Source organism: Phragmites australis, chromosome 8, assembly GCF_958298935.1.
Source record: "Phragmites australis chromosome 8, lpPhrAust1.1, whole genome shotgun sequence".
NCBI lineage: Eukaryota > Viridiplantae > Streptophyta > Magnoliopsida > Poales > Poaceae > Phragmites > Phragmites australis.
This window is the reverse complement of record NC_084928.1, coordinates 21,861,418-21,885,268: the sequence shown is the minus strand read 5'-3', so window position 1 is coordinate 21,885,268 and position 23,851 is coordinate 21,861,418. Positions and strand designations below refer to the sequence as shown.

Here is a 23,851-nt window from a genome sequence, read left to right as displayed (position 1 = left end):
TTTTTTACGTGGGCTAAGAGCATTCCAGTTTGTCCTTAGTCGTTCTAGTACGGTCCACGGTGAGGTTAGAGCTGAGCATAATGGGTAAGCGAAGATTAGGATGGGCAAGTTTGTTCCAGACTGAATCAAATCGTGATGAAATCATGGGGCCACATGCACCATGTCCATAGAGGAACTAGTCACAACTCACGGCCCCGCGTTAGTTTTAAATAAAAATCATTTGAGTCAGTGAGTTTGGGGCTAGTTGGGGGCAATATCAAACCGTGCTCTGTATTTCTGGGATGTAATAAAGATTTGCATGATGGTAACTTAAGCTCCGACTGACCTGGGGGAACTGCATTTTACAAGCTAAGAGCATGTACAATGTACTATCCCTAAAGTATCAAAATGATTTAGAGACATCATAAAAGATACTATCTAGGATTCTTCTCTAACTTCTCTCTTGGCACACTTTACATTCCACCTTTTTTCCTATTAATTTTACCATATTTTCTTCCTCACTTCTCTATTGAAATGTGAGTCGCAGGCATGGTTCACTACAATGCATTCTTGGTTGTCTTTTCATCCAATGTTCTTGTTCTCAAGGAATATCTTGTACGAGAGACAGTTTGATTTCAGATGCTTCTCATTTGGCAGAAGCGATCTGCACGTGTTGGCCGCCAATTGGAAGGAATGACGAAGCCCGAGCCATAGTGGATGCCGCATATAAGCTTTAAAAAGAGGACAGTAGTTTTCAAACCTAACTGATAAACAATCCCCAAAAGGTGGTAGCTTGTGTTGAGACGCCCAACTATAACAAAGTCTCCATACTCTCTCTCTCTCTAGATCCACCTTGCGAGATAGGTCGCACATCATAGATAAATCTTCAGCTCCGGCTAGCCGTCGTGTGGGTGCAAGCTCTGCTGAACGTGTGTGCCGTCATGGTTCGGGGAAAGACCGTGATCAAGCGGATCGAGGACACGACGAGCCTGCAGGTGACCTTCTCCAAGAGGAGGAGCGGGCTGTTCAAAAAAGCCAATGAGCTCGCCATCCTCTGCGATGCTCAGGTTGGGGTGCTCCTCTTCTCTAGCACCGGCCGCCTCTATGACTTCTGCAGCACCAGGTGATGTTCAGTTTTTCTTGTTCCTGTTGCTCTTGCTCCTTTCCAGGTTGATTTAGCTATCGTTAATTGGCTAGAAGCATGGTTGTCTTGATTAAAATTTCTTTGATAGAACTGCCGTTTCTATGTTGTCCGTGATATGTCTTTTTTCTATATAATTAATATGTCAGTGGTATGGTTCTCATGGCCTCCAAGAATATCTAGACCATCCACTTGATAGACGTGCTCAAATTCCTAATAATTTAAATTGGTCATTTATAACGCCTGCCACTTGGAGTTGCTTGGGTCAAACGATTTTTATCTCAAAACATATTTCGAAATGTTACTTGCATTTTAATTACGCCCTCCGGTGAAGAATACTTTACGCAGGGCCTTTTTGGAATACTTCAAGAATACTTGACATTCTGTATCTTCCACCTTTGTTGCATCCTACATTATCTTAGCAGTCCATGGTGCATCTCATGTGTAGACCATGGGTAATGTAAAATTATCAAGAACTTGTCAGCAGAAAGACATGTGTTACATTACTAATAAAAATACTTTATTGTTTCCCTTCTATGTAAACTAACAGTTTTGCTTTGACATAATGACATGCTCTACCTTGTCGACCAGCATGAAATCTATAATAGAAAGATACAACCAGACGAAGGAGGGTCATCAACTCATGAGTGCGAGCACCGAATCTAAGGTTTGATGTAATACATAGACATGTCAATTTTCTGGAATTTCACTGTTCACTGTTAAAAAAACCATATCACTGCCAGCTCTAAAGTGGCCATCACTGCCGATTTTAGAGCCGGCTCAGACACTAGCAGTGAGGGGGTTATCACTGCCGGCTGAAAGTTTCAACCGATAGTGATACAGCTTGCTCCCGATTGATTTTTTAGGTCAGAAAAACTAAAAAAAAAATTGCACCCGAGGAAACCCCACGCCCGTGCAAGTCACAAGTCATGTGATTATTCGCGCAAAATACACGCGCGTGCGGTTCAGTGGCACTCAAACGTATGACCCCTCAGCTCATGTGATACATCCTTACCATCTCACCATATAAGTACTTGTGATAACAGTAGCATATGCAATCCTTTTGATTTCTTCTGTCTGAAACTTTAAACGATTATTTGAACATCTAAATGACTTCAAATGAAAAGGTTTTCAACTACAAAGTTGTAAATCTCGTCGAGGGCTACAATTTTTATATAAATTTTGTCCTCATCCGACTTCGTATGAAAAAATTATAAATTATTAAAGATAAGTTGTCATCCATTATCACTATCGGCTCGTGTTACGAACTGGCAGTAATACCCCCATCACTGCCGGTTCATCCCCTTCACTCTATCATAAGGCCGCGGTGGATGGTCATGAGAGTCTTTCTTCAAAGATTCCGATTGGAACAGGTTCTCGAGAAGAAGCTAGACAGGCCAGCTCATCGGCTAAGAAGTTGTCCTTACAAGGGACATATTTGACATCAAAACTGACGAAGCGTTGCTCTAATCTTCTCACTTCAGCGAGGCATGCCACCATTCTCGGGTCTGAGCATTGAAACTCCTTTTGCACCTGGTTCACGACTAGTAGCGAGTCCCCTATCACCAGTAGTCATTTAATCCTAAGTGTGGAGGCTGCTCGCATTCCGGACAAGAGGCACTCATACACAACAGTGTTATTAGTGGCTACAAAATATAATTGAACTACGTACCTGAGGATGTCATCAATGGGCGAGCCTAGAACCCCTCCAGCCCCAGCTCCATTTAGTGTTAATGATCCGTCGAAGTGCATGGTCCAATGCTCACCTGCCTGTAGCTGTTGTACCTGCTCGGGCTAGTAGGATGACCATTCGGCCACAAAGTCGGCCACCGCCTGGGACTTGATAGAGGTTTAGGGGATGAACTGCAGATTGAATCCCCTGAGCTCTACTGTCCATTTTGCTGTTCTTCCCGTCGCATCTCTATTATGTAGAATTTCTCTAATTGGGAATGAGGAAATCACCTTAACTCTGTGAGCTTAAAAGTAGTGCCTGAGCTTGCGATAGGCCATTAAGATGGCATATAGCAGTTTCTGAGCCTGTGGGTACCGGGCCTTTGCGTCATGTAGGACCTCAGTGACGTAATATACTGGTCACTGGAGGCCTTCCCTCTAGATGGCCAGTACTACGCTAGTGACCTGTGGCATTGAGGAAATATAGAGCAAAAGCTCCTCGTCGGGTCGAGGCACGGTTAGTATGGGAGGGGAGGAGAGGTACCTTTTGAGCTCTTTAAAAGCTACCTCTGCCTCTGGCGTCCATTGGAAGTAGTCGTTTCTCTTTAGGAGCTTGGAGAATGGCAATCCCTTCTCTCCTAGCCTCGAGATGAACTTGCTCAAAGCAGCAATGCATCCTGTTAGCTTTTGAACCTCTTTTAACCTTGTCGGGGATCTCATTCGGTCGATGGCCCTGATCTTCTCACGGTTCGCTTCTATTCCTCGATGAAATACTAGGAATTGGAGCAACTTCCCTAATGGTACCCCGAATGTACACTTCTATGGGTTTAGCTTCATGCGGTACTTCCGGAGGTTGTCGAAAGTCTCTTGAAGGTCTGCGACCAGGTCTTCCCTTGTCCTTCTTTTGACAACCACATCATCCACGTATGTCTCAACATTTCTTTTGAGTTGTGGTTGGAGAATGAGTTGAATACATCGCTGGTACGTGGCACCACGTTCTTTAAACCAAAAAGCATTTTTACATAGCAAAAGACCCCAAAGGGGGTAACAAAAATAGTCTTTTCTTCATCTTCCCTAAACATGCTAATTTGATGGTACCCCGACCGAGCATCTAAGAAACATGACATATCACTGCCAGTGGTTGAGTCAACTAGCTGGTCAATGCGAGGAAGTGGGAGAAGATCTTTCGAGCACGCCTTATTGAGGTTAGTGAAGTCGATGCACATTCTCCATTTACCATTGTGCTTCCGGACCATGACTAGGTTAGCCATCCACTCTGGGTACTGCACAAATGAATCCTGCTTCCAAGAGCTTGTCGATCTCCTGACAAAGTGCTTCCTTTCGGTCGGCTCCGAACTGACGCGCCTTCTGCTTTACTGATCGTGTGTCTAGTTGCATAGACAACTTATGCTCAATCACATCCCTGGGTACTTCGGGCATATCGAGCGGACTCCATGAGAAAACATTCATGTTTTCCAAAAGGAAGGCGATGAGCGCGAGTTCTTATTTGGTGTCCACTGTGGCCCCAATCTGGACGTCTTGGACGGGCCGGTGCCATCTAGGCTTACCGCCTTGAGCTGATTATCTGGGCTGGCTATTACGTGAACCTTCACTGGTCACTCGCTGGGTTCGGAAGTTACGGGTTGCGACCCGGGAGTTTGCTCGACCATGTAGAGGCTTCTCTTGTCGTAGTTCAGGCCCATTTTTGCATTGCCCACAACGGTGATGGCCCCTGCTGGTCTAGGGAGTTTTATCGCTTAGTACACGTAGTCTGCTCGATTTGCCCTAGCGGTTTAGCCTAGGAGCCCGGGGTGATTCCGAAGAAAGGTGGAGATGGCTTCAACGAGCTCCTTGGAATCTATAGGGCATCGAGCATGTCAGCGAAGAGGAGGTTGATCGAGCTCCCACCGTCGACTAGTACATAGCCCAGCCAGATGCTCTGCACTGTGGGCTCGACCATGATAGGGTAGCGACCAGGGCGTCTGACACACGCGGGGTGGTCAGCCTGGACGAACGTGAGCAGGAACTTCGACCAACTTAAGCGTGGGCTGGGGTCTGATGGGGTCGCCCATACCTCCCGGACCACTGATTTATATTCCATATTAGAGGAATTTGATGCAGCACCTCCGAAAATGAGGTCGACCATGTGATCGACTTGCTAGTAGCCTAGTAACGACTAGTCAGGAGTAGCCCCATACTCATCGTCATTGTCGCGCTTGCACTTGTGCTCCCCGAGCTACTGGTTGATGAAGCCTCACACGACTTTGCACTTGGTCGAGTCGTGGATGTCTGTTCGGTAGATCGGGCAGTAGCCCTGACTATTTTTCCCTTCTTTCTTTTTAAAGCGATAATGCATGGGGCCAGTCTACTCGATCGCCATGACCACATGGGGTCCGGCCTTGCACTTGCTTTTCTTGTCCTTCCGATTTACCCCTTTGGAAGAAGCGGGTTGGTTGGAGGCAGGACGAGGCCTGGCACCGATTTGCCACTCTCGGGCCTCGGTGGTGCTTTGGATTACTCGGGTTGCCATCTTCTCAACCATTTTCTGGTCTTTGACCCCCCGTTTGAATGTTATGATCACGGATTCTCTGGTGATCCTTGGGGATGGTGTTCTGGTGTTCAGTGAAACATCAGATGAAGTCTCGCAGCGACTCCCCTTGTTGTTGTCGGACTTGATAGAAGTCATCCTCGACCCTTGGTCGGGCGTAGGTCCCCTAGAAGTTGGTGACGAACTGGTCGCACGGGTCTTCCCAGGAGCGAACCGACCCGCGGGGGAGGTTCATCAGCTAAGACTGGGCCAAACTGGTTAAGGCAGTAGGGAAGTAGTTGGACATGACCTTCCCATGGTCTCCCACGACCTGCACCATGGTGGTGTAGATCTACAGGAACTCCTCCAGGCTGATCGAGCCATCGTACTTCTCAGCTAGGACTGGTTGGAACTTGTTCGACCAGCGTACCTCTCGTAACCGGGAGGATAGGGCATTACACCCTGTCTCGTAGTAGGGGCCACTCATTGTTGGATGGTGGCTCGCATTCAGGGGGAGAGATGGCGGTCTTGGGATCCTAGCGACAGGGCAAGGGATGTGATAGGGCTGCTTGCCCCTTTCCTGCTCTCGCTGAGCCCGGTCCTCCTGTTTTCTAGTGGCCACCTAGCCACGAATCATGCCATAGAGGTCACGTTGGCACAGGGAGTCACGCAAGTAGGAGGGTTGGCTATCCCAACAAGGAGGTAGTCCTTGATTACTCCCAGTGATTGAGGGAGCATGTGATTTATTCCACCGCGGGCTTTGTCTTGACCCTGGGCGACCATGACACTCACCAACCCTTGCGATGGGTGCGGTGCAAGTTTATGCAGTATGGCATCAGGCGGTCTCAACCAGGAGGGTAAGATCACATAGCCATGGAGGTACCGTTGAGCCCTCCGGTACATGTATCGGTGGGTGGCTGAGGACCACTCGCAGGGTTTGTAGGTTTTGCGCTAGTGTCATGGTCTTGTAATCGAGACGTTAGTCCTGGAGCGGTGATAGGTCAGGGGAGGGGAGCCCCTGACGTCTAGACGACGTGATGGTCTAGGAGATGATGCCACCGTAGACCACATTCTGTGCAGGAGCTCCTCGGGACGGTGTTGGGGATGCGGGGACTATCCTGAGGTGCCTGTTTGTCTGGCGCTGGGTTGGTTTCCCTCTGGGCGTATAGCCGGGGGTTCGCCACCAACGTTTGGGACAGAAGGGCCTCCGGCGTCCCCTACTGCATGTTCCACCATGCATACCTCGCATTGGGTCTTGGAGCTCTCAGATTTTGGCTCAGTGTCCCATGCCTAGACCACACCGGGTTCATCCAAAAGGTACCCCATGAAGAATACCTCGCGATGGCCAGGGTCCTTCGAACAGGACTCCGCGGTTGCCGTGGATTCGGCCATGGGTGGCCTGATTGATTTTCTTTGAATTTGTTGAAATGACGAAACGCACCCCCTACCTGGCACACCAAATGTTGAGGGTTAATCCCTGATAGTGATTCTAAGGTATGTTGGACGGTGGGTGCGTGAATGAAATCTCGAGAACACAGGGAGCTGATGAGCCGGCGTTCGGTGAAGCACAAGATGAATTGCGTGTGTAACAAACTCTGAGACGTGAGAAGTTATACAGGTTTGGGCCTCCGGAGGATAATAACCCTACATCCTGTGTGTTGTGTTTATGGAGGATCTGAATGGATTACAAACGGTGTTCTAGCTAGTTCTTAGCCTTTTTCTCTTACCTTAGAAATGGGGTCCTCGTCCCTTTTTATAGGAGGGAGGAGGAGAATTTACATGTGGGTCCAAACAGAGGACTCTTGCTCATCCTAATATCTAACCCAAGCCATCATTATAGAGGACAAAGCATGCCCACTTGCTCTGAGGGTTTGATACATTCCCTCGACGTGCGTCGTAGATTTTTGACTGTCACGCCGTCTCGTCCGGGTGCTTTGCCTGCCGCATATGTGTGGAGTTATCAACTTGCCTGACCGGCCTGCTAACACCGTCCCATCCGATGTGCGGCATCGTGCTACTCTACACTGCCCCACCTCGTAGCATTTAATTCCACGGGACGAGACACAGCCCTCCTGCATCGTCCATGACTTTGTTTGCAGGGGAAGGCACCTGGGGAAGGAAAAATACTTGAGTAGGTATCAGTAAATGTCATTGGACAGTTTGTGTTAGGTCCGACCCGACGACCAATGGGGATGGATGCGGGTTGAGACGAGGTCCCAATGAGGCTGGTCGCGCAAGCCTCGTACTGGTCGCGGGACTTCCTGCCCTGGCCATGGGACCGACCGGTTTTTAGGAAATACATATCCCCGGTTCTTATATTCCTTAGGGGATCCTTCTGCAAAGGTACCCCTATACTCCATACACCGACAGTTACTATCTGTAACTACAACAATCATTTATATATTCATCACCTAATTCACTACCCTTTCACTTACTTTGTAATAGAAGCACAAACTAACTTGTCACAGTTCATTAGAACCTAACAATTGCACCTCAATATCACAAGGGATTAACTAGATAAATCTAATCACTAGAATATCATCTATTAGATAAGGATTTGGGTCCAGAAGTAGAACAATGGAATAAGCATACTTGCAATAAGAAGAGAATCTATCAGAGAAACAAGATCACTAACAAGCATAAACTATAGATACTTCGATATTCATTAATTACCCAATCACCATTAGCATTTTTATCTGACCACAACCGAGTGGATGCTTCTGAACCTGCCAAGTTAGACATTAGCTAAGTAGGACCTAATTAGAGATGTTGGGGGAATGGTAATATATTAGCCCCCCTTGACTTTGGCTCGCCTCAGCCAATCCCAGAGACAAGATACAATCGGGGATACTAACATTTTGGTTCAGATACTTTTGTTGTAGGTATGGAATCAAAGGGTTAGCTGATGCGAGGCGAGGAGCACGAACGCTAAACCTCCGGGAGGTCGAATATCATGGAAAGAGTTAGTGAGGCCCGAAGGGTCAGCTTATGCGGAGTGAGAAGTCCAAAGGCTAAACATTCGGGAGACCAAAGATAACTAAAGAAGTCAGTGAGGCTCGAAGGGTCAGCCAATGCGGAGCAAGGAACCTAAAGGAACAAAGCCAGAGGAAGGTTTGAAGGTTCGGCTACCTACTGCACGAGAGTAGTCTTGATCACTGTGAGAAGTTCCAATGTGCCAAAGGTTTTACTAATTGAAGATAGTCACTGGGATATAAGTGTAAAACCCTATGTTTATATGACCTATACAGGTATAATAACTAAGGGGACATAAATGTAATGTTGTATGATGGTACAACCTGTACTAGTACAATCACTATAGTACTCCAAAAATATTCTAGGATTGTTCTAATGGACATGGGTACCAATGTAATGTAAAAGTGGGTGGTTGGGGTATGGCTATAAATATGCAACCCCTTCATGTAATGACATAATGAATTCTAGTTCCATCACATACTCATTATTGTGTTGTGATCCTGATTCCCACAATCTCCACATTTTTGTGACGTCCATGGGGATCGAACCCATGACTATGTGGTTGGAGGTCCTAAAGAGCGTGGGTGAGAGAAAGAGAGAAACCACAAGTCATGCCATTGAAGACAAGGAAAGGAAAGGCGAAGGGGGCAAGGGAGTCTGAAGATGGTCCAGCAGGTCAACAGCAGCAGTAGAAGGATGAGGGGGCAGAGGAGATCCACAGAGAGGCTGAAGCCCAAGAAGCCCATGAAGTTGAATACAAGAACCACATGGGTGAGGTGGATAAAGCAAGTATGGGTGCTCCAAAAGGATATTCAGTACCTCCGCCAGTTTGTGGCTTCTCAACAAGGACCGTCGGGGGGGCTCATCAGGGACTTAAATCCAAAGATGATACCTAGACAGTCTTTGGAGGAGTGTGCCCGACTAAAGTTGGAGACCTCAACTCCCCACTGTCTCTGGGCCTACAGGTATGACTGTGGTCTCCAGGCTTTAAGGTGCCACACCTACATCTATACAATGGCGAAACCAACCCTAATGAGTTCATGATGGGCTTCAAAGCCAGAGTTGAGTCGGTTGGAGGGGACAACACCACTATGGCCAAGGCCTTCGTCCTTGCTATCAAAGGGATAGCCCTCTCTTGGTACACTTCACTGCCCCCAGGAAGAATTTATTCCTGGGAGCAGCTTCGCGAAGCATTTTTCTCACACTTCCAAGGCAATTATGATGGACTTGTCACCATGGGGGACTTTTTTGTAGTAAAGCAGAAGGAGGGTGAGAGATTGAAGGAGCATATCCACTATTTCGTGCGAGTGAAATGCTAGGCAAAGGGTTTGAGTGATGACACTATAATTGATGTGGCCCAATAGGGGCTGCGGGTAATATCTAGTCAAAAGTGTGGACAAACTTTTTGCTAAGATGGAGGTGTATTCCAGGGTGAAAGAGATGATCTGCAAAGGTATACCAACCGTCAACCTTCAGAGCCCAAGAGCCACAAGTCTAACGACGAGTCTAAGTCCCGAGGTAGGGAGGGACACCATCGGTCCTCTAAGAAGTAGAGAATGCATTGGAGTTTTTTTTCACTTGAAAGGCCAGAAAAGAAACATGTCCAATAACAATGAGGGCCAAGAGAGGGGTCAACCGAAAAATAGAGGCAGAGCTAGGGTCCAGGGCATGAAGGAGGTCGCACAAGAGCATTCTATTGTGCGCGGCATGACGAAGATGCTGGCCACACAACCAAGATGTGCCCACACATTATGGCATTTAAGGAAGGCCTACATAGGTAGACTGCAAGGTCATCTGGCTCCAGTCGAGCTCTGGATCCTCTAGTAGGATACCACATTGTACCCTTACAAGTCGACAGTGAGTCCGAATAGCGATGAACCTTCGATGCATCTCTCGAGCTCCACCTTCGGCACATCATCCACCTCCACCAACTGCGTTATCATCCGCCTACTGAGTTGCCACCTCTACCACATCTCATGCCCATCGAGGCATCATCTAACGAAACTAGGTCCGCTCTGAGCATCGGGGGGACCCAGAATATGGTGCTAGACATCTTCAGTGTCTCAAGCCAGGACTTCGACTCCAAGAGGTAGCGAAGAGAATATGTGCGAAGTGTGAATAATGTTGGAACCAACCCTCCTTCCATTAAGTCTCAATGGTCTCATGTCCCTATCACTTTCTCCAAAGAAGACATGCGGGCCTTGTCCTATCCGCACACTGACACTTCTTCATCATGGTGAACATTTCGGGATCCAAAGTGCACTGAGTGCTGATAGACTGTGGTAGCTTGGTAGATTTGCTTTTTGTCAAATTGTTTGATAACTTGGGTAGAGCCTGAAGCCACCTCTGGCTTTCCGGGACCCCACTCTTGGGCTTCACGGTCGACTTATCGAAGCCCTTGGGCAGATATCCCTCTTAGTCACCCCTCGAAAAATGGGGAGAAGGTGAACTTGGAAGAGCTAGTGTTTGATGTGGTGGATTTCCCATATCAATACACTGCAATCTTTGGAAGAGGAGTATTGGCATGCTTTAGCGCGATCATACACCATAGCTACTGATGTATGAAAATGCTTTGTTCAGAAGGAATCATCACCATTTGGTAGGATTAAACACCTGCTCGAAGGATCAAAATGGGTATAAGCATGGGGCAATGCAATGTTCATATACTGTCTGAGGTTGACTCGAAAAGCCAATACCACCAAGTACCGAAGGCCAAGCCAGAGGGTTACACAAAGCAAATCCCGCTGCACTTTGGATGTCTAGAGAAGTGCATCCAGATTGGTGGAGAGCTGGCTCTGGGGCTTGAAGCTTATTTATTGTCTACCCTTCTTGCCAATGAGGATGTCTTCGCTTGGTCATCTCAAGACCTACCAGGGGTCAGACATACTTTCATTGAGAACTAACTCAACGTCACACCCAAGGGAGAAGCCCTAAAAGAAAAATCTCTAGAAGATGTCCCTTGGACACTATGAACCCGCAAAGATTGAAGTAAAGAAGCTCGTCGAAGGATGTGAATATGTGAAGTCATGCACCCAGAATGGCTTGCAGACCCTGTGCTAGTGAAGAAAAGCAACATGAAGTGGCACATGTGTGTCGATTTCACGGACCTCAACAAGGCGTGCCCGAAGGACGATTTCCCGTTGGCCCAAATAGACCAACTAGTCGATGCTACTGCAGGATCTGAGATGATGAGCTTTCTCAACACATACTCTAGATACCATCAAGCGTGGATATCCAAAGAAGATGAAGCAAAGATGAGCTTTATCACACCCTCCAGGACCTATTGCTACATACATATTCTCCCATCCTTCACAAAGACGAGGTGACCTTCAAGCATTTGGTCAGTAAAGTTCTGAAGCCCTAGTTGGATTGCAATATCGTTGCCTATGTAGATAATATAGTTGTTCATAGCTGATGCAAAGGAGACGTCATCATCCCAGGCGACACCACTAAAGAAGAATCAAAGAAGAAGCTCGGGGATTCTGAAGAGATGGCTCAGGAGAAGCTGGTACCAGGAACTGAAGGGAGGCAGAGACTTAGAACCCATGGTCTGGAGCGGAAAAAAGAGGGAAAAGAGAGGGGCCAAGGTGGGCTGAAAGGAGGAGAAATAGATTCGGCCCGATATATAAGAAGAAAAAGAAAAGGAGAAATGGACTCTTGGGCTATACCGATTTGGTTAAGCAATGAAGAAGAGGAGGATTTGGCCCCATGGTGTTTGAGGGATTTAGAATTGTTTACATATTTTCTAGCGATAAAGAGTTTCAAATTTGAATAGGATTCAAAACTCTTAAATGTATTATAGTTTAATTTGTGCATGTTTTAAAAATTCAAAAGTTAAATTGATGTATATTGGAGTATTTTCGGGATCTAACTCTTATTTGATTTGATTTGTTGAATTTTTTAAAAAGTTCAATTTTTAGTGAATTTTATTAAATGGCTAAACAATAAAAGAAGTTACAACATCCAAAGATGATAACATCAACAGTTATGGAGTAGATAATAAGTTTCAGGATTACAAAGTACAAAGTCAAGAATAAGCGATGCAACATTCAAGAAACACACTGCCAAAATCTCAAATTATCAATTGCAAAAACAACATTTTGTTTCGAGAAATACTTGCTTCACTGCTCTCTACCTTTACATCGATAGTGGTGCACCCAACGTGAGTTTTTTTATATATTTTTTTAATTAAAAATTTAAATAAATAGATTCTCCGCGGGAGAATTTGCAAAACTAGGCGCCTGCAGCCCTCTCAGGGGGCTGCAGCCCTCTGAGACGGCGGTTAGAGGTCCTAACCGCCCCCTGAGAGAGCGGTAGGCCTAACCGCCCCCTCAGAGGGTGGCAAGGGGGGCTAACCGCCCTCTCAGGGGGCGGTTAGGCCCAGAGAGGGCGGTTAGCCCCCTTGCCGCCCTCTGAGGGGGTGGTTAGGGCATTTTTTTCCTCTAAAAATGTAATTTTTTGTGTAATTGAAGAAATAAAAAGGAAGGGGTGTAAGGAAATTAAGAATTTAAATTTGGAGTAGGTTATGTAATAGTCAAAGAATAAAAAATCAGTAATTAGCAGTCGCAGCATTTTACGTGGGTATGGGGTGCGAACGAGGACAAACATAGTATTAAACATAGGGTGAAAACATTACAATACACTATAACCGCGACGACACGATGAGGAAACAAAGGTGGCATGTACGGTTCGCACTAAGACCTACTTATTAGTGCACCGATCCTAATCATAACATGCCTTAGGGAGGGAAAGTATGTCGGGTTACATTAGGTACTCTCTACTGAGTGCATCTAGGATACTTTCCCTTTCGGAGGGCATCGGGACCTGCCGCCTTAGCACGGCGGGCTCTCTCCCGCTTCCTTTCCCTCTCAGCCTCCTGAGCTTGAGCCACGGTACAGTTGTGCGCCGCCTTCCTCATGCGCTCTTCTTCCTCCCGCTTGAGGCGAAGTTCCTCTTGTTGTTGCTCGTACTCCTGACATGCGTACGCTTCCCTTATCCACCTCATGTTCATGTCGACCCACTACTTCTGTGAGTCATTTTGCTCATTGTCGAGCCACTGAATAAAATCACAGAGCGATGGAGGGGACTGAACAAATGGAACAAGATGAGCGGTTAGTAAAAGAGGGTGCAAAATCGGAAGAGATGAGGCGGATATCTGTTACCGTACCGGTCGATAACCAGTTGTTGCATGTCGAGGCTTGTCATACTCGTAGTTGGCACACATGAAGAAGCGCATCCCATAGGTGTATGAGATGTCCTGTGACTCGCGGAGCTTACAAAAGTCACCACAGAAGCACATTGGTGGTTCGAGACCTTCAGGTATGGTAGTCCCCCAATGTTTCTTTGGTGGGATTGATGGAGCTGAGGAAGACATTGCACTTGAGAGACATGAGAAATGAGTGATGCTTCAACGTAAGGAGGTTTAGCTATTTATAGTTGGGGGAGGCAGGAGCATTGAATTCGCTCGTGAAGAAAGGAGTGAGGGCAGGGGCGTAGCTGGTGGCAGGAGCATCGGATTCCATCTTGAAGAATGGGAAAGTTGTGTGATTGATCATGGTCAGAGATTCCACATTTATTGGTACCCGTGTTGCCATTTATTGTTTGGAAAAATCTGGGTAGTGTTGTCACGTCTTGTTTAAAGCCTGCGCCAGGAGGCATGTGTTGTCAAGTCATGGTTAAAGTTTAGTAGTGTGGTCACTTCTTCATTGAACGTGTCTGAATACGAAATGCATTTACGACATGCTAAGTCGACCATACAAAGTAAACGTGTCTGAATACATAGGAATACATCACGAAGTGAATATGCATATGTAAGTTACATAAAATGAAAAATTCTACTGCTGCCTCCCTCGTTGCCGTTGCCCGTGCACCCCATCATGGTCCGGATGCCGCTGGTTAACCCTCACGTGACCCCTGGAGTAGGTGAGGGGGTCGGGTGGACCGACGTGTCTGGTAGGCCTAGTAGGGACCACCGGTGTCGAGGCCTCGTCCTGCGTGAATTGTGTCCGAAGGGGAGCACTAGAAACCTGGGACCGCTGGAGGATGTCATAGTCAGGTGTGCCCCCAAAGAAGTCACGGACGAGGTCGTATGCGGCATCGGGGCCAGCCTCATCCTTCTGACTAGGGTAGGAGGACTGTGAAGGCTCCGCAGGCGTCCATGTGTACTGGCTGGAGGGGCCTACGAACAAATAATCACGTTAGATACGAACAATATGGTATTGGAAGTAGTAGTAAAAATTGTATAATTGTACCTGCGTGGTACGAAGGTGCAGCAGAAGAAGGCCACGCTGTCGTGCCGTAGTATGGCTCGTACGTTGTGGGCGGGGTCGGGCGTGAGGCCACCGAAGACGGACCGGCCTCGTCACCGAAGTAACCTGAGCACAATATTAACTTATTTTGCTGAAAGTATTACAATCTAGGATGAAGGGTGCCGCCAATATCTGAGGGCGGACGCACAGGGCTCGATCTACGAGGCTGTATCGAGACTTGTGCAGGCGGACCTAATGAATGTTTAATAATAAGTAAAGGATATTGTTCAATATTATTCAAAAGTATATTTTGTACCAAGTTGCTCCGAGCCTCCATGACGTGGTAGAAGGGGTCGTGTGGGTGCCGACACGGATGAACGACAGTTTACGTCTGACGGCCGAGACGACTCGGCGTGGACACCACTGGACCTGGGAAGCGCCCTGCTACATCTGTGGTAGATCGGCAGGAGGTAAGCTTCAAGGCGCGCGTTGTCTTGTCGAAAACCCGCTTAATGAAGCTCGCAACATCCGACGCACTTAGGTGGTGCCCTTGCCGGACGCGGTCTATGGCAGCAGTTGCATCCCTATGTACATCATAAACGATATCTACCTACGGATACAAACAGAAGTAAACAATTACAGTATACGGTTATGTTCGTTCAATATGGACTACTGACTTCAAAAAATAACTTACTGCTAATGCGACGTCCTCGTCCCAATACACCGGGTATGCCTCCGTTGTCGACGCGATGTGGGGCCGGACACCCTCAGGGGTGTAGGTGACACGTGTGCGCGTACGTGGAACGTACCACCGTAGGTACTCGTTGAAGTTCCGCTCGATGTGGGGACGAGCCTCCTCCACGACATCCTGTAGCGCTTAGGCCCATGTTGCCACGTAAGGGGCCAAGCGCTCTACCCAGAGGTTGCCAGCTGGCTGGCCTTTCCGCGTGTACCTGCATTTGAATCACGGTAAATCTAAGTCATAGTGAAACAAAGGTTGCGAAAACTGTAATTTTGCATATGTACCTATGGACTTGCATGGGGACGGTACGAATGTGGACGAGAGGAAATGCCTGGTAACGGCTAAACTGCCGCATGACGCGGTGCGGTGAGTACTCTTCGACGTAGATGTCGAAGACAAGGGGTGCCTTCGTGAGCCAGTACTCCTCATCATGGGTACACAACGGTGAAAAACCCAACCCTGCACGCGCCTGCACGGCCAAGATGCTGTATGGCTCTCATACCACGTCGTCCGGACGTAGCCTGTCGAACTGGGTACAAAAATGCTCGTACGTGCTGCGAGGCTACTCGTGCGCCCAGTGTGGCTGCGTGACAAACATCAATACAAATATTTAGAGAGAAAAAGAATACGAAGGAAATTGTTAATGTAAAATACGTACCCGACGACGACACCACATCGAGGTCATAGTAGGCGCGTCCTCGTCTGGCTCGCCGTACCATTCCTCTGGGTACGGGGAGCGGTCCACCACCGGTTTGCCTATGGAGAAATGCTCGTATGACCACAACTGCAGAAGAAGTGGACACCCGGCGAAAGTGGCTAGTGGCTCTTTCATCGTGCATGCGTCGCAGAGCGCCCGATACGTCGCAGAGCGCCCGATACGTCGCAGCAAGAACAGCGGATGCCCAACTGAACTGCAGTACGTCCTCCACATCAGCGTCCGCTATCGACCAGGCGTACGGCACAAGCGTCCTAGCAACCAGGTGGCCTTGGCCACTAGTGAACATTACCCACCCAAACAACCAAAGCAGGAAGGCCTCCAAATGCCTGGAGACCGCGTATGCGTTAGCATGTGGGTGTATTACGCCAGCTGCACATATGACTAGTGTCAAAAACGAGCATTAGTACATACTATATTAGTATTTGATAGGTTGTATGGTATCGTACCTGGAACTGTAGGATCCACTTCTTCGTTGGCCCTCGTTCATCGGACAAGAACTCAGGCACGTAGGGGGGTGCGTCCGCCTTTTGCTCCACCAGGCCAAAGCGCTGATGCATGTCGTTGATCCAGTCAGCTTGCATATCGATGACCCCAACCGCAGCTCCCGCGCAAGGAAGGCCGAAGACGTAGGCTACGTCCTGCAAGGTCGGAGTCATCTCGCCACAAGGGAGATGGAACGTATGTGTCTCCGGCCTCCATCGATCGACCAGTGCTGCTATCAGCGACCGATCAAAGTAGAAACGACGGGCCGCAACCTCGTGGTTCTCCGTCGATCGGGCCTCGACCAACCGGCAAAGCGGTAGGAGGCCGGCCGCTGCCAACCTATAAGTATTGCAATATATTAATAATATGGAACAACATCAGTGATATGGCAATTTCGTATCAAATTTTCAAAGTACCTGTGCTTCCATCGCTCGTCTATCGTCAGCAACTCTCCAGGGCCCCGTGGTCGAAACACTCCTAGCTCCGTCTGGTGCTCGGCGGATAAGAAGCTGCGATGCTTCTTGTCCACGGCAGGGTCTAAAAGCTCGGGGGTTGCAGGGTCAGCCATATCTGCATTTGAAAGACATGTACATTAATACATTGTTAAATAAATACAGTAACAATATACTTTGAATGCAAATTAACTATATCACTATATGCAACATTAACGAATATTAAAATGGTACAAAACGAGCACAACGCACATAAAACTCACCTAGACAACAGGTGCATCATCGGGTGCATTTTTGGGACAATACTTGTACGTGTGACCTATTTCATTGCACTGACTGCATCGCTTCATCCTAGGGCCAGCCTCGAATTCATCCATATCGTTGCAAATCCGACGAGTTTGTCTTCAGCCCAGTGCGTTCTTCATCTTTTCCAAATCAGGCACATATATTCTTGCAGGCCCTGAATTACTTGTAAAAGTGTCAACAATGCTATAACCATACAGCTCCTGGTTCCAGGTGTTGAGTATTTGATCTTTCATAAAATACTTTGACACATATTGCCTGGGAAGCATATGGTGCTCTGCACACGCAGCTATGACGTGTGTACAAGGTTTGTGGAGTAATTGTGGCTTCTGACAACTACAGATGCATGTCCCACTCCTTAGCACACACTCTTGAACATGCCGCTCACGTCTACCCCCCCCCCCCCCCTCCGACCCTTATCCCGACACAGGACACTGAACCTGTGCTCCGCAGTGCCCTCTTGATTTGCGCGATGCATGTGGGCCTTCTTATTAGCCTTCTCCATATACTCACATAACATCCATCCGTAAAGCATACGATTGTCCTCCATTACAATCTTAGCAGCTGCATACCGATCAATAAAGTACTTACAGGTCCCATGCAAAATACCTTCTACAATTCCAACTAGTGGTAGGGACCTCATTCCTCGCATGACCCAGTTATAAACCTCTGCAAGATTTGTAGTCATTACTCCGTACCTTGCACCACCACTGTCGTACAACAGAGCCCATTTTTCATTTGGCTCATTACGTATCCACTATGAGAAGCTCCTAATAGATAAGCCTAATCTCCTTACAATCTGCGGAGTATCGGTTAGAAGAGGACTGAGAGCTATTGGTTCATTACCGTTAGGTGCAGCCTCCGCAGTTTGTTTTAGAGTTAGTTCATCAAGTCTTGCCCATAATGCATTAAACTTACGTTGCTGGTTTTGACTGCACAACTTCTTGAAAAGCTTCATTAACTCTTTGTTTTTAAACTGTCTGTAGAAGTTCGCACCCATATGTCGCATGCACCACCTGCTTTTGAGATCAGGCCACTGTGCTGCTACACCCCGTCGCACGCTACCATGTTGCATATCCAGCAAAGCCTGCAACAATCCTGCATGTCTATCATGAATGAGACACACATCTGGTCAGTCAAGAACAATTGCATGTTTAACCCGCTCTAGAAATCAATACCAGCTATCCCCGTTCTCACTCTCCACGAAAGCAAACCCTAGTGGCAGGACTTGGTTGTTACCGTCAACCCCAATTGCAGACAAAATCTGCCATTTGTACTTCCCAGTCAGGAATGTTCCATCTAGGCATATGATGGGTCGGCAATATCGAAATGCTTTGATAGTTGCAGCGAATGCAAAGAAAGCACGCTGCAACACTCTTTTTCCGCTGTACTCCACATCAGTAGAGGGGTAATGCTTGATATCATAGTAGCTGCCTGGATTTCTTTCACAAATTGTGGCTAATTGATGAGGTAGATTGTGATATGAATCTTCATATGTTCCGAACCTCATCTCAATAGCCTTTTGTTTCGCCCTCTATGCCTTCGCATAGTTTATTGTGTACTTGAACCTTTGCTCAATAGCACGGATTATTGATCGTGGCTCATACCTTAGGTTGTCCACAATCTCTCCGTACATAACATTTGCAATGAAAGCAGAAGACAGGTTCCGATGGGCGAACTCTATTTCCTCAATGTGACAATTATGTTCCTTAACTATTGAGTATTGCCAGTAGTCTACCCATTTCCCTCTGAATGCGTGCACCCGCCAAGGGCACTGAGGCACCAAGCACTTCACATCGTACTCCCTTTTACTTGATTTAACAACCTTGAATTGCCTACGAAGAGACAACGACCAGAATTTCACTGCATCAATAACTGCCTCTTTTGTAGGGTATATAGCACCCTGTGACACCTCGTTCTCATGGTACTGCCACGGTGTTCGGTCAGCCTCGCTAACTACCAACTTCGAAAATTCATGATCCCGCCACTCTGCAGGAACTGGAGCATTACCCTCCTCATCAGACGAATCCCCATCGGCAAGGCCTTCCTCCAACTCTTCATCCTCCAAATCCATATCTTCAATGATGCTAGGGATGTGCTCCCCTTCATTAGCTACACCCATCGGTTGCAGCTCTGGAACATCACCAACTTCCTCCCTGGACCCGACATTAGCCGCCTCTGATTCATCTTCCACTACTTCACTTGGTCCTGCTACTGCTTCCGCAGAGTTCACCTCATTTTGATCTTTCAGGTATGCCTCAGCTAACAAAACAAGCGGCAGGCCACGTTCATAACATATATCTATATACTGCCTCCAAGTTGATGTGGCTTCGATGGGAACAAGCTCACCAAAGTATCCATGACTAGCACGGCTGAGGACAGCTTTCAACTTCAGCTCATGTTGCTACGGATCCAGTTGGAAAAACCGCATGAGCTATTTGCACACACCCACAATGGTTCTCTCATTAGCTTTACTAAGCCCCTTCATGATATGACAAAATCCAGACAGATCTATACCGTTAGGACCATACCTAATTTCACCCTCACCATAATATATCTGAAAAATTAATTTATTTGCCATCCCTGGAAACACCCGCAAACATAACCAATTTAAGGCAACAAACTATATTTCTACTTATCGGATAAAATAATTTCTAAATGCTATCCTCTTACGTCCACAAGTATAACCCCAATATAGTAAAAATAATATTCTACATTGCACTGCTATCGTACCATTTTCTAAATAAATTTGACAATTTTCTAAACCCTAGATCATAAATGTCTAAAACCTATGTCATATACTACTACTGTACTAATTAACAACAATAAAAAAGAAAAAAAGACTTACCCAAAAATTTTCTTCAAATCCGCGGCCCAAATGCAGCAGGCTTCACCGACCTCTCTTCCTCCCCTCTCCTCTCCTCTCTTGTCCTCCCTCTTCTCAACTTTTTCTTTTTTCGGATTTTAATGAATTTTTGGCCTATTTTTCGGCCTTTTTATAGGAGAGGGCGGCCGGGCAGGCAGCGCAGTGCGGCGGCGGGGAGGCCCCTTACCGCCCCCTGAGGGGGCGGGTAGGGACCGGCTCAGGCGGGCAGGCCGTACCCGCCCTCTAAGGGGGCGGCTAGGCCTACCGTCCTTTCAGGGGGCGGTTAGGATCTCTAACCGCTCACTCAGAGGGCTACAGCCCTCTTGCAGGCGTCTAGTTTTGCAAATTCTCCTGCAGGAAATCTATTTATTTAAATTTTTAATAAAAAAATATAAAAAAAAACTCCACCCAACGTTAGGTACAGAATTGCTTGAGCCTGCTGGCGTGAGCTCCTTGGGCCAGGGTTTGAAGCTGCCCGGCCTGCTCATGACGTGCTCCTCAGCCGGAGTATGCTATAGTAGCATTATCGTTACAAAAAGTCATTGCTGAGCAGAGTCCGCTGTCCACCTAACACTATAAGATCTCGTTTGGAAAGTGGGATTTTTTTTTCAAATCCTACGTTTTTCTTAAGAAATTAAACTAATTCCTATAAATTTTATATATGATTCTTGTGAAATTCCTACGATCCAAAGAGCCCTAAAGGATATCAAAGTTATCAAATTAGATATTCAGTGGTATGAGAACAATATAATGACCAGGATCTTGGACACACCCCAATCTCAATGTGACAGTTTCTGCATCACCGGGCTTCTTGTTAAGAAACACTTTGCCAACAATAGTGCTGTAGATCAAGATTTGATGGTAAACTCTAGCCACCTCTTGCTATGTACAAAGCATTGAATTGTTGAGACCAACTACACTAGCATAAGTTTTACCGCTTTTTTGCCTCGCATTGTTTCTCACAATTTTTAATATGCAATAATTTATCTAGTCTAACACCTGTTTCTCCAGTCCCTTGAAATCCTTTTTTACACCTGATGTATTGCAAAATATGTAAGTAAATACAGATGTGGTGAAAATAATATTGAACTGTTCACGCTGACAGTTTTGGCAAGCGGAGGCAGCACGATTGAAGCAGCAACTACATAACTTGCAAGAAGATCATAGGTACGATCGTCCTTCAAACAATAACAAAACAGCTGAATATCAATGAATAATCTTGTAAAACAAACTATTGAATTTTCAATTGCATGTCTATAATTTACAGTATGCATGGTCGAGAAAAAATGAAGGTAACATAACTTCATCCTAGTAAGAACATATAGAACACAAGGACATGGTGCAACATTGTAACACGGAAGTGATGAGAAAACAATTCCATTTAATTGCATATGCTAATAAAATTTACTCTATACAGTTATATCTATGCTCTAGACACCAATCATCTATGCTGTACTCATTGCCCCGAAGAAAAGAAACTAGATCAGGGCAGCTTGTTTAATAATTTCTCGGTCAGAAATGCTATAGGCCCTTCTGTCATGAAAAGCCGAGAAGGAATGATCTGCTCAGGTTATATAGTGTAACTTAATGAAGTATATAGACTAGTACTTTTGAAAATACAAACTTTTTTCAACTAATGAAATGGCAAGAAGATTGTAAAACAAAGGAAAATGGAAAGAACACAGAAAAAAATAAATAGAAAGTTAAAATCAAAAGTGGAACTACACGATTTCATTTTTAAAAAGATACATAGGAGTCAAAGGCACACAGATATACTGGAAAAAAGATACATAGGAGTCAACAATTTTCTAGCTATGAAAAAATTGCAATGAGAATAAGCTACTGCAGGCAATTGTTGGGACAAAATCTTTCTGGCCTAGGAGTTAAAGACTTAAAGAGTTTAGAGAACCAGATGGAAATGAGCCTCCGTAGCATTCAGCTAAAGAAGGTATGTAACAGAAGTTTTCATGTGTGAAGATCAACTATCAGTAGTGTTTCACTACTATTGGTCTTTTCAGGATCAGCTTATGATTGACCAAATTCAAGAGCTAAACAAGAAGGTTAGTTCATGAAGTCGCATTTGCTATAACCAATTTGTTCAACAGAATATGCGTCACCGTATTTCAACTTCAGAAAAGCGTTTTGCATCAAGAAAACAAGGAACTACGCCATAAATTCAACAGCATTCGCCAGGAAAACATGAATTTGCAGAAAAAGGTGAGCCATTATTACAGACATAGCAAAATTATAAACTATCTTTTGTAAGTCCTCATTTTGTTTATTCTTCTTTGGTACATGGACAGATAAGAGTAGATGGGGGGCAGAATAGTTCTGCCACTGACTACAATATTACGGTCCCAGAGGAGGATGTAACTCCAGTTCATCTTGAACGCCAACCACAGCACGTAGCCAAAGAGAAACCGGAAGCAACATCCTTGGGGTGAACGCTCTATGTTAAACTGGTATACTATTCTGTATTGATCTCAGTGCATAATAAAATAATATGGCCGTTCTCTAAATTTTCAGCAGACTTCGACTGCATTGATTAGAAGAACCACCAGCAGACTTACAAGCAGGGGTTGACATTACTAGAAGCACTATCAGCTGACCTGCTACTGTTCAAGTGTGAATTATGTGTAAACAGTTGCATGAACTGTAGTCCATTTCTCAGTATCTGTATCATTCTTTCACATTATATTATGTATTTCCAGTGAAAGCATGTTATAACTGTCATATCTTGGATGGAAATTGAAAGATGCATTCAAGTAAAATGCACCAAAGGTATTGAGCCCTTTGCCTGAATCAGGTGCTGATTCATATAAGTAAAAGTTTTAAACCCACAATACACATTCCCTAAAAGTCACTGACTTGTGGATTCTTTGCATTGTGTAGAGTTAGTAGATTGCACATGCATAATTGACCCTTTATGACAAATTATGTGGTTCATTAGTGTCTCTTCTGTCTTGTTTCCAATTCTACATGAATTGTGACTGTGTTTCACAACTCTGTAATGTAATGCCAACAAAGTTTTTATCTGCACCGTAAAAGAACGAAAACTCTGGAAAAGAAATTCTTAGTACACAGTTTGGGCAACAACTTTGTGTCCTCCTTTTACTGGGTCTTTTCTCGCTAGGAAGCAAAGACCAATTTCCACTATGCGTATAGCATCGTGCATATATGAATTACCATGTTCTACTAAGGGCTCGTTTGGTAGAGCTCTCACTGATTCAAATTTTCTACGGGGAGTGATTCTCTAGTAATTCTCTAAAATAAAATATATGGATGAAGTGATTCTCTGCGGGAAGTGAATCAGGGAAGCTATTTTTTTAGCTCCCTAACTTTTAGTCCATTTCAGAAAATCACTCTCACGGATTCCACTCAGGGAGCTAAAAGCTGAAAGCTACTGTTTGACAGAGCTCCCCTAATTCCAGCCGAAAAGCTGCTCTGAAAGCTCTACCAAACAGACCCTAAGTCTATGCTCCTGGACCTCGTTTGACCACCTCTGCACTTGAACCGATCGAGCCATTTACCGTTGGCAACATTTCATCTCACTTATCACCTTGTTTCCTTATGTTCCTGTCCACCTTTGTGTAGTGATCGATCACCACTCATGTCATCCTCCTTACAAAACCATTTTGGACATTATCTCTCCTAGCTTAGTCCCGATTTCTTCGCTGTTGACTGTTGTTACTGTTGTAGCACCTTCAAGCTCCATGGACAAATAAATAATTTCTGAGGCCAAGTTACA

The 23,851-nt window shown here is 45.9% G+C and overlaps 1 protein-coding gene across 2 annotated transcripts; it reads left to right on the top strand.

Moving 5' to 3' along the window:
- Positions 1-829: 829 nt before the first annotated feature.
- On the top strand, positions 830-22,851 carry LOC133925883 (MADS-box transcription factor 23-like). 2 transcript variants are annotated; one of them, XM_062371626.1, is made up of 8 exons: positions 830-1,102; positions 1,712-1,787; positions 21,209-21,270; positions 21,952-22,051; positions 22,122-22,163; positions 22,237-22,320; positions 22,407-22,543; positions 22,633-22,851. In XM_062371626.1, exons 1-8 carry the CDS (start codon positions 921-923, stop codon positions 22,646-22,648), a joined length of 699 nt encoding a protein of 232 aa, XP_062227610.1. In that variant the 5' UTR covers positions 830-920; the 3' UTR covers positions 22,649-22,851. The 2 variants fall into 2 exon arrangements, with proteins under 2 accessions (XP_062227610.1, XP_062227608.1); XM_062371624.1 differs by having other exon boundaries at positions 22,630-22,851.
- The last annotated feature ends 1,000 nt before the right edge of the window (positions 22,852-23,851 follow it).